Source organism: Hydra vulgaris, chromosome 04 (assembly GCF_038396675.1).
Source record: "Hydra vulgaris chromosome 04, alternate assembly HydraT2T_AEP".
Classification (NCBI taxonomy): Eukaryota; Metazoa; Cnidaria; class Hydrozoa; order Anthoathecata; family Hydridae; genus Hydra; species Hydra vulgaris.
In genome coordinates, this window is record NC_088923.1 from 28,435,021 (window position 1) to 28,447,500 (window position 12,480).

Here is a 12,480-nt window from a genome sequence, read left to right on the forward strand (position 1 = left end):
GAAGAGAACGAAATAAACGATGAGAAAGAAATAAACACGGCAAAATGTGGGGCAAATTATATAAGAAGTAAAGAGAACGAAATAAACGGAAAGAACAAAATAAACGAAGAGAACGAAGTAAACGAAGAAAACAAAATAAACGAAGATAACGAAATAAACGAAGAGAAAGAAATAAACAAAAACAACGAAATAAAACATCAGGATTTCACGGCAAAGTTCGACGGAAAAAAGTGGACGGCATCATGGAACTGGAATAAAGAGCCCGCAATTAATAATACGATCCGCGAATACAAGATGAGCGAAAAGCATGAAAGTAGTTACCAAAAAGAAATAAATGAATGAATCAACTCTGGCATTCTTGTGCCGTATAACGAGCAAGCATTGGGACCACCTAAAGTATATATACCGCTCATGTGTGCTGTGCAAGAAAACAAAGGTAGAAAGATACGCCCAGTGGGAGACTTCCGAGCTCTCAACGAATTTGTAAATTGTCACACAGCAAATGCCGATGTTTGTCAAGAGTAACTGGGTCGTTGGAAGAAAATTAAAAGTGCAAAAATCCTTGATCTTAAGAAAGCCTACCTTCAAATTCACATTGACAAAAAACTGTGGCCATATCAAACTGTAATTATAAATGGGGAACGGTATTGTTTCACCAGAATGTGTTTTGGCATCAACGTGGCTCCAACAATAATGACTACAATTCTTCGTCACGTGCTCAATATGAATTCGACTGTGAAGAAAGCATGTGATAATTACATTGATGATATATTTGTTGATGAAAGTGTAGAAACAGCTGAAAATGTAGCGAAGCATCTTGAGAAATTTGGGTTGCAGTGTAAACCTCCAGAAGAGCTAGAAAAAGGACGTGTTTTAGGATTGAGAGTCGAACGAAATAAAAATGGGGAATTGATATGGAAGCGGGACAATGTAGTACAATTCGAATCTTCAAATGCTGTCACACGATCACAGCTTTTTAGCAATTTAGGTAAACTTATTGGACATTACCCGGTGGCAGGAAGTTTGCGTTTACAAGCTCCATACATCAAACGATTAGCTGGAAATATTCCATGGAATGAGTATGTTTCTGAAGATTGCAAAGAAAAAATGAAAAGTTGCTTCACCCTTTGGAAAAAGAAGACTCGGTTGGTGGGAAATTGCTGGTACCAGTGAATGGAAAAGCTGAGCTTTACTGTGATGCATTGTCCATAGGACTGGGTGTAGTTCTTCTAATTGGTGAAATCGTTATTGAAGATGCAGCATGGCTACCACCAACGAGTGATATGCACCATATTAATATAAGTGAACTAGATTCGATACTTCGAGGGTTAAATTTAGCCAGTAAATGGGATATAAAAGAACTCACAGTATACAGCAATAGCAAGAGCACCGTGGGATGGTTAAACGCAGTTTTAAAAGAAGAATATTGGGTAAGACTCGGTGAATTTCTCAACTGCTAGTACAACGGCGGCTGAATACGATAAAGGAACTAGCAAAAGATATTAAGATTATTGTACAATGGATTCCATCTGAACTAAATCTGGCCGATTGACTTTCACGAATCCCTCAAAAATGGTGCAGAACAGTGTGTGCAACCGGAATAATCCAACAGAAAGACATATGGAAAGTTCACTCAATTGGTCATTTTGGTGTCGATCGAACATTGCAACTTTATTTACAAAACAACCAGAATGTATCACGTAAGGAGGTTTCAGCAGTAATTGCAAGTTGTAACCAGTGCAACTCCATCGATCCTTATTCCGTAAAATGGAAGCATGGTCAGCTGAGTGTAAAGCAAAATTGGAATCGGGTTGCTCTCGATGTGACGCATGTAGGTGCAGAACTATATTTATCAATGATTGACTGCGGCCCGTCACGGTATACAGTGTGGCGCAAACTGGTAACCAAAACAGTGGCTGAAATTATTGGAAAGCTGGAAGAAATATTTTCCTTATTTGGACCGCCAGCTTGCCTTCTAATGGACAATGAATTTCGTTCACACACGCTAACAAGGTTTGCTGACGAGTGGGACGTTGATTTAGAATATCGAGCAGCTCATCGAGCTCAAGGCAATGGTATCGTTGAACGCATACACAGAACAATCAAAAGAACAGTCGCCCGCTCACGTTGCTCAATCGCTCTGGCAGTATTACTGTACAATGAGACGATCTCATCAAATTGTAGTAAAATCCATCGCAGCAATTTAAGCAAAAACCAACGTCGTTTATTCCAGGTGTCGATACACGTAAGAAAGTCGAAAAATATGAAGCAGACAACATATTCAAGGAAGGTGACAATGTTTGGGTAATGTGATCGGTCTTGGATACCTGGTATCGTACGGAAGCAAAATGCCTGGTCGTTTGACGTCGAAACCGCAAATAGGGTATTCCCACGACATATCTCACACTTGGGTCGCCGTATTCCGGACTCTCATAATAAAAAAGACTCATTTAACGATGGTCTTGATATACCAAAAGATGGAGTTGGTAACGGTAAAAGACGATGTAACGAGAATGCCGTTCAAGTTCGAAATGATTGCAACGAACAAAAGATAATGCGCTCCGGATGAATAATAAGAGCCCCACAACGATTAGACTTATGAGGTAATTCACCAAGAGGGCATGTTCTATTAAAGTTGGTGAATTACAATTATTATGTATACGTGGTAAAAGTCACGTAGGTAAACGTGATGAAAGTCACGCATTCATTTATGGTTTTTTATGACTGTTGTTGTTTTATAATTCTCATGGGAATTATAACTTTGTATTTATATACGATTTTTTGTAATAAAACAGAAGGTTGAAAAACGCTTAGATAGTTGTTTTTAATATATGTATATAAGCAAATACAAGAATGCAACATCCCCTCCTCAAGCTTCCTAAGGTTGGAGCGGCAACGCTTACAAATGCCAGTTGGGACTTTTGGATCATTAAAGTCAATTAGCTGCTTCAGAATTTGTTGCATTTTTTCTGTCATAAAGCTGGTTAAAAAGCGACTAGCCTTGCCAAGACACAGGAAGCAAACAGTCTTCCTTGTGGTTTTTTGCTCGATTTGGCATATATTTTGTTAACTCAGATACTAAATCTATGAAAAAAATGGATTGAATTACTAATGCTCAAGCTTTTTCCCAGAATTTTTCCATAATAGTTTATAAAAAATCAATTTCGATATAAAAAATTTTTTTTTGGTATAGATAGCTCGTATATTCTTTTTTAAATGAAAAAAAAAAGCTCCAAGTTTTTACTTTTTTTCATAAACAACTTAGTTAACACAATCTATCAAAATTATCAAGTTTTATTGCTATAGAGTCAAATATATTGCAGCTTTTTTGATGCAATTTTACGCAAATTTGAGAATGGATTTTTTACCACGGACGGTGTAACCAGATTTAGGGACTTATATCCCAGTAACCACCAATGATTGTACAATCATTGGTGGTATTTTGGTATTACCTGGTATTTTGTTGATTAATTATTGGTAAAAATATTATCATTGAATATATACATAGACATTAAACAGTTACCGGAGTAGATAACATAATAATACCTAAAGGATTTTTCCGGGTCATGACATCAAGCAATTTTTCATTTTTTTTACAACAGTGAATGATTAATTTTTTAAAATTTTGGCGAATGCCTAGTTATGCATTACGGAACAAAAAAAAAATGTCACACTTATCTAACAGATGGCAGAGAAGTTAAAAAAACAATTTTAGTGACAGATTTGGGAGTAAAGTTTTCAAATGATCTTAAGTGGAAAAAACAGATTATACCATCTACTTTGAAAGCAAAATCAAAATCAAAAATAGGAGAAATAAAAAAAACTTTTGCATATCACTTTATTCTAATAACGTTATTGTACAAAGTATTTGTACGACCACATTTTGAATTTTTAGTACCAGAAGTCACAAGTTCAGATACGACAATAAAAATTATTATAATCAGACATAACTTCTTATCAAATAGAATTGCGCCATTATGGAATTCTTTGCAGGAAGAAGCTGTCAATGTAGAGTCTTTGAAGAAATTTTAAAAAATTTATGAAGAAAAGCATAAGTGACTATTTATACATAATAATGAAAACTTTCATTGATGTTTGATAAGGCAAAATGTGCAATTCACACTTGCTGGTCTATCAGCAAGTGTGAATAATAATAGTAATATTGGGCCTCAAAAGAAGTATTAGAGTATTAGTAAGTAAAAGAAGTAAATTATATAAAAATTTCAAAAATAATCATCATTTAATGCAAAAATATTAACAAAAATATTATGTAAAAATGCATATTTTTATTTTTAGTTAAAAATAAAATTTTTTTGATAATATTAGGGACCTTATAAATAATTTTTAATAAAATTAATTTTTTTTATGTGCTAAATATATATATATATATATATATATATATATATATATATATATATATATATATATATATATATATATATATATATATATATATATATATACAGCCCTTTAGCAATTTACACAAAGGTTTTACCATAAAACATAGAAAAGAGGTTGGCAATTTTTTGCTAACCTGAAACACATTAAGATTTTTTTGATAATGTACTTGTTCGTTGTGTCAAATTTTACATATTGCAAAGTTTTACACAATGAAAATTAATAAAAAACCAAGCAATGTGCAAAGATAAAGCATTTTGTTCATTGAATAACCAATATTTGCCAATAATATTGTCTACCTAGTCATAAGGTACTATATGATCTAAATACTTTATGATCATATATATATACATACATTATGATGATATGCATACACATACTTTATGATCATATAACTATACAAAAGTTAAATAGTTTTGATTTTTTATATAGAGCTTATCACGTTTGATCAGCGGAAGTTCAGAGTTAGTTTCAAATGTGGAAATTGCATGTCAAGGAAGATTAATAGCCCTTCGTGAAGAAGAGAATTTAAGAAGAAATCAAAGGTTAGATACTAAAGTACTTGAGTATATTCAAGTTAACAAACATCAAAGTTTAGCAATAATTGTAATGTTTGTTAAATCACAAAAACTTAGGGATTCCTCCGAAAACATCTATAAAATGTATGTTCTTGGAGAAATCCCAAGGAATCCAATATTATTGAATTTTTTTTTAGTTTTAAAGATTCTCAAAAGAAGAGTAATATAGTTTTATAAACATTATATATATATATATATATATATATATATATATATATATATATATATATATATATATATATATATATATATATATATATATATATATATATATATAGTATAGTATATCATTCAAAAAAGTTTTTTCAAAAATTTATACAGTAAGTACTTGGGTGAATCTCTGATGAATGTAATGAATGTAAGTACTTAATTATTATACAGTAATTACTTGGGTGATTCTCTGATAAATGTATGTTAGTACTTAATTCTTATACAGTAAGTACTTGGTTGATTCTCTAATGAATCTATGTAATTACTTAATTCTCCAATTACTGAGAACCAGACAAATTTATATTAAAAATTTATCAAAAAAGTTTTTATTGATAAATTTTTTGCATATTTTTACAAAAAAACAAAAACAAATTTATATTTTAAAAATACATTCAGAAGTTTTTGTATTATATGTATATGTTATTGTTGTAAACCGTAATAAAATAGTCTTATATATTTTGGCTTTTATCAAATATAAACTTAAATACAATAAAAGAATTACAGTATGGAATATATATAGTGTATTAATTATATATAAATAATATCTCCAGTTCAACTTACCATATTATTTTATATTATGGGAAATGGCATTAATTTCTGAGTTCATAATACAAGTTCTCTCACTCTCTATAAATCTCCAATCCCACCTTGTATGGAATACTGTTGCAATATCTAGGGCGGATCTTCTAATGATGCTCTTTCTCTTTTAGACAAGGTGCAAAAATGCATTGTAAACATAGTTGGACCTGCTCTTGCACCCAACCTCCAACCATAATCAGAGAAAGAGAAAGAGAAGCAACATTAACCGTCGTAATGTTGCTTCTCTTTCTCTTTTCTACAAATACTATAATGGGCACTGCTCTAAAGAGCTAGCATCTCTTGTGCTATCTACTAAAATTCATTCTCATATCATGAGCGAGATGTAATGACTTAACTTCAGATAATAATCTATAATAACCTTTGAAGGAAAACAGTCATCAAGATACTTTGGCCTTTTGTTTTGTTAGTATACAGAACCTTGTTAGTTGTTTAATTGCAGTGGTAGAGTAGGGTAGGTTTTGGGTTTTGCAATAATGCACCATTCTTTTAACTCCAGGATGACATAGTTGGGAATAAATATTGTAAAACGTTTTTATGGTTTTTTAAGCCCAGCAAAATTGAAAGAGGGGCTATGGTATTTTGTTTTTTCTGGTCTGTATGAAATTGCTTTTCATTTTTGATTTTTGTTGAACTCTGTTTATTGAAAATAAGTGAAAAACTCTGTTTATTGAAAATAGATCTTTGGTGTTTATTGAAAATAAGTGAAATAGATCTTTGGTGTTTATTGAAAATAAGTGAAATAGATCTTTGGTGTTTATTGAAAATAAGTGAAATAGATCTTTGGTGTTTATTGAAAATAAGTGAAATAGATCTTTGGTGTTTATTGAAAATAAGTGAAATAGATCTTTGGTGTTTATTGAAAATAAGTGAAATAGATCTTTGGTGTTTATTGAAAATAAGTGAAATAGATCTTTGGTGTTTATTGAAAATAAGTGAAATAGATCTTTGGTGTTTATTGAAAATAAGTGAAATAGATCTTTGGTGTTTATTGAAAATAAGTGAAATCTTTGGTCTGTGATTATATTAATATGGCACTTAATAATTGTTTTCCGTATTCTACAGCATTTTTGCTATGGCAGTTGCTAATTTCTCAAATTGTGTACTTTCTTTTAATATTTTTAAGTGTTTCTGAGATGAAGGTCATGAGTTTGCTTAGTTTTAGTAATGTTCCTCCCAGTGCTGTCTCAGAGGCATCTGTTTCTATAGTTAGTAAAACTTTGAAATTGGGGTTAGGCAAGCCCCAATTTCAAAGCTTAAGCAATAAACATATTAAAACATGTTTATTGAGGAATAAAGAAAACAAAAATTTCAGAGAAAAATTATTATCATCATATACCTTTTTCATCTTTATGATTTAAGGAGAAGACGTAAATTAATGGAAATTTTTTGTCCCAGTAGCTGTGGGTGCTATCCAAAATCTATCAGCAAGTTTGTTTTGTACAAGCTCTATTTCTTCAGTAGTGAGATACACAATACACAGTGAGATACAGAGATACACAATACAAGTGAGATACAGAGATACACAAACATGGTCCCAACTGATTGATTTTTGACAATATACAAACATTGCTTCAATACAAAACATTTGAGAAGTAGTTGAACTCTGCAAGTTACATATTCTATAACATGGTGATTTGCCATGGCTTGTTGCAAAGAAATTCCAGATTTTTTATTTATTTTATTTTTAAAGATAAAAATGACATAAATGAAGATTTTATTACAAAAATCGCCCTAGTCAAATTAGTTTTTTGAGTTGATGATGAATGTTAGAGCTTGTTACCTTTTGATTCGCGAAAAGCTCACATGTCACATGCTTGGCCTGGGCATATAACTATGGAGAGCACTCTTTAATTATTGTACTTCTCTCTATTATTAGCAAAATCTCTCTTTTCTCATCTTGAGTTTAATAACTTTCTAACAATCAGTTAAAGATGTTATGTTTGTTATGTTCATCTTTTTCTAATATTTTGATAGTATTTATGATATTTAATTTTGTTTTAATTTAGTATTATAATATATTTTTTTATAACATAATATTATAATATTTGATAATACTTAATACTTTTTATAATATTCAATTTTGTTAGTTTGGTATTGCAGTAATGTAAAATGCACTTGTTTAGCAGCATTACATTTTATCTACTTTTTTGTACTACTTATGTTGTAGCTATCAATTTTAATAAATGTTATTTTTTTAAAATTAATTGATTTTTTATTTTTAAATTAAGGCTAAAATTGTATTCTGTAGGTCAAAACTGTACACTGTAGGTGAATATTTTCAGCTATCGCAATTATCTTACTTAAGAAGTTCATGTTTCACAAGGCTGAAATTTGTCTTTTTGTCTATAGTGACAAAAAGACTAGCACAGGCACTGTACTAAGTCTTTTATTTTTTTGTTTGATTTTAAATATGTCTAACTTCTACAGTTTACACACTTTAGCTAGTTTGAGTTTTTCTTAATTGAGTTTAGGTTTGACTTTCTTTTATTTGAGTAGAAGCTAGAGATAGGCCTTCTTTAAGACAGTTGCCAGATGCAGTTAACATTGTGGGCAGTTGTTAACTGCATCTGGCTGCTGTTTTGTAGATAGCTTTCAAGGCAAAGACTTTAGGGGTGAGCATAAAACTTCTGTTGACCAGCTTCACACCCCCTCTTCATCTAATAATACTCAGATTATTAACAGTGTCATGTTGCGCATGAATGATATCTATATTAGTGTTTTTGATGTACATTGTTGAAGCCACATAAGGAGCCTCTTATAACAACTTAGGCTTAATTAGCATTTGTACAGCAATCTAACAATTGATTAGGCTTGATTAGCAGGTATGAGGCAACAGCATAGCTTATTGTGTTGCGCTATCTAAGACATAGGTCAGGTTCTTTACATGAACTTTCAATAATTTTATGTATCTTTTTCAGAGACTTAATTTTTCTGATTTAATGTCTTTTTTCTTCTGTTTAAGAGGCGACATTTCCTTTGTCGCCTTTTTGCTTTGAATAACAGATTAACTAGAATTCAAGAAAAAATGAACATATTCATCAATTAGTTATTACGCTTTATATATTATCAGTATAAACATTACATAAAGGGCAGCAACGCATTAGATATTTCAATTGACTTGATTGAGTTTTTTTTTGATGAAATATTACATTGAAAATACTAATATTAATGTATAGTACATTAAAATAAAACAGCTTTTACTACATCAGATTCATCATCTTAATACTTACCGAAGACTAAATGTGATTCTTTTTTTTTTTTTTTTTGTGATGGTTCTTAGGATTATGTCTTTTGTCTCTGCTATAAATTCTCCTTTATAATCTCTGGAATCAGGTATGAAAGCTTTTATTTCTTTTCAACAGTTTCAAGTCAAGATTTACACTTTCCTTTTTTTTGCAAATTCTATTTCTAATCATAATATTATTTTTCAGATACACAAAAAATTTTATTTTTAAACTTTCTTTTCAGATTAACAAAAAAATTTTTTCTCAAACTTTCTTTTCAGATGAACAATTTTTTCTTAAACTTTTCAGATGAACAATTCTTTCTTAAACAATTGTCTCTTTATTATTGTAAGAAATTGATGCAGAAGGTATAACCTGATACAAAGGTCCATTATATTTAGGTTAATAAATCTCATATTTTATATCAGAAATTTGGACTTTTGACCAGTCATTATTATACAATTAAGATGATCTTTCGCAAATTTTATTTTGGATATTAAATTTCTTGCAGATATAAGCAATATCTGGACAGTGACTATACAGACCATTTTGTTGCAATTGATGTTTAGTTGTTTTTTTTTAGTTTATTTTTCTTAGAATTTTTAATTATTCTTTAGTTGTAACTATTTCTGGTGTAGATGTCTTTTATTAAAAATCTTTCAGCTTGTTTGAGAAAGTTTGTGAAAAGTTGAGTGCATAGATATATACAATTTATAACAGCTGATTATTTAAGTTTGTAATTTTATATTTGTAATTTAGAGTGTTATGATGTAACAATAAACTATTAAATGCATAACTACATAATATATATATATATATATATATATATATATATATATATATATATATATATATATATATATATATATATATATATATATATATATATATATATATATATATACTAGAGCACTATTAGGCGCACTTTTTCTACTTAAATGTTTTTTTTTTCAACTTAAAACAGCAATTTCATATATTTCAAGTGCGTCTAATATGGCTTCCGTTATAATATATATATATATGTATATATAAATATATATATATATATATATATATATATATATATATATATATATATATATATATATATTTATATAAATATATTTATATATTAGTAGAAAATCACTTAACTAAATTTTTTTCCATTTGACACTGTTTCATCAACAAAGATTTATCAGAAATGAATGATCAAATTAATAAAACTTCAATGTATACCAAAAATTAAATTACAGGAAGTTGCAAATGTCTTAACTACTGTAAATTGTACTGTAAAAGATTTAGGCCTTTATCGCGACGATGGTTTAATAGTAATGCGTAGAAAATCTGGTCCACAGCTCGACAAAATTAGAAAAGATATTATAAAAATTTTTAAAAATATTGGCTTTCAAATCGAAATAAACATAAATTTAAAAATTGTGAATTTTCTTGATGTCACATTTAACCTCTCTGAAAATTCATATAAGCCTTTCAAAAAACCAAACGATGAACTATTATATATTAAAATTAACTCTAACCATCCACCCCAAGTTCTTAAACAAATCCCAATTTCAATTAATAACAGACTAAACCAAAACTCCTCAAATGAAAATGTATTCAATTCCTCTAAACGAATATTTGAAGATGCCCTCTAAAAAAAAGTGGTTTTGAAAATTTTGAACTAAAATTTGACCCTGAAAAAAAGAATACAAAAAAACGAAATAGAACTAGAAATGTAACTTGTTTCAACCCCCCATATAGCAAAAATGTTTTCACCAACATAGGAAAAGTGTTTTTAAAATTGGTTGATAAGCATTTCCCGCGATCTAATAAATTACATAAAATTTTTAATCTAAATACAATTAAAGTTAGCTACAGTTGCACAAAAAATATGGAAAGAATTATAAAAGGTCACAATAAGGCTTTGTTAAACAAAAAAGAAATCCTAAATGAAAAAACTACAGAAAATTGTAATTGTAAACAAAAAATCAATTGTCCAATGAGCGGAAGTTGTTTATCAAAATATGTGGTATATAAATGTGTTGTTTCCTCTAAGAATGTACCTGATAAACAATATATTGGCATAACAGAGGGTGAATGGAAAAAACGTTTTGCCAATCATAAGCAATCTTTCAAGAATAAAAAGTATTCAAAAGACACCATGCTGTCAAAATATATATGGGAATTAAAAGAAAAAAATATTGATGATTTTATACTGAATTGGTCTATATTTAAAACAGCACCTGCATATAACAATATTTCCAAAAAATGCATACTATGCCTACATAAAAAATTTGAAATAATTACACATGCAAATCAAGAATGCTTATTAAACAAAAGATCGGAATTAATTTCTAAATGTAGGCACGAAAATAAGTTTCTCCTAAAAAACTATAAAAATAAATGAGTTCAAATAATATTTACATTAACTACCCTTTTTTAAAAGAACATTTTAAAAAAATAGCATAAGTAATCATTTCTAAAGAATTCTTTTTATAATAGTGTCAGCAAATTCCACAAATGTGTGAAAATTTACAGTAGTTAAGACATTTGCAACTTCCTGTAATTTAATTTTTGGTATAAATTGAAGTTTTATTAATTTTCATCATTATTAATCATTCATTTCTGATGAATCTTTGTTGATGAAACACAGTGTCAAATGGAAAAAAATTTAGTTAAGTGATTTTCTACTAATATATAATTGCTCTGTTCTTTTAAGAACATTGAGCACTCTATTGTGTAGAATACTTTTTAAAGTTGTTTAAATGGAAGTTTGACAATGTTGCTGTTACTGTTGTTAAAGTAGATTTGAAATGCATTTTTCTTTTTTTACAGAAATAAAACCACAGCTTTTATATGATATATTGGCTGATATGATTTATGAATTACATAGGCTGATGACCTAACTGCTGATCTTAATGTGTTTGAGGTTGGCAAAAAATTGCAGACCTCGTTTCTATGAACCTTTATATCAAATAAGACCTTTATATCAAATTTTTTTTGCCGACCTTTAAAAGATTAAAAAAAGACCTCATTTTTCCTAATTCCGAGGGTTGTATATATATATATATATTTTTTGAAACTCGTATATAATTTTGCTACTTTTATGACCCAACATGATAATGAAAAACTTTTTTTTCTTTAAATATTAGGGACCTGTTAAAAAATAAAGTTAATTGAGCCTAAAACACATTATTTAAGCTTAGATTTTAAACTAATTTACCTTACCACAAACTACATCAAATCAAAGGGTAACCCAATTAAAATTTTTTTTGTTTCTCTTTAAATTAAAGGTTTTGCTTGAGTCTCTGTTTTTAGGACTACTCATTCTATTATCTCCTAAATGAGGGTACAGCTCTAAAAATCAGTTTTATGTTTTTGAGGCCGGCTGATAGTCAGGTTTCCCAAACTCTGTGGTGGCTCTCATGGAGGCTGATTTCATCAACAGCTGTAAAATATCATAAAGTTCGTAAAGATAATAAAGTTCATACTTT

The 12,480-nt window shown here is 29.2% G+C and overlaps 1 protein-coding gene across 6 annotated transcripts in view; it reads left to right on the top strand.

The window, feature by feature from the left end:
* Window positions 1-12,480, top strand: part of LOC100201871 (dynein regulatory complex protein 1) — a 144,716-nt gene that overhangs the window by 4,147 nt on the left and 128,089 nt on the right. For all 6 annotated transcript variants that reach the window (XM_065795986.1, XM_065795984.1, XM_065795987.1 and 3 more), the window contains exon 3: window positions 4,831-4,943. In XM_065795986.1, coding sequence (XP_065652058.1) covers window positions 4,831-4,943 — 113 coding nt within the window. The remainder of the gene's footprint in view (window positions 1-4,830; window positions 4,944-12,480) is intronic.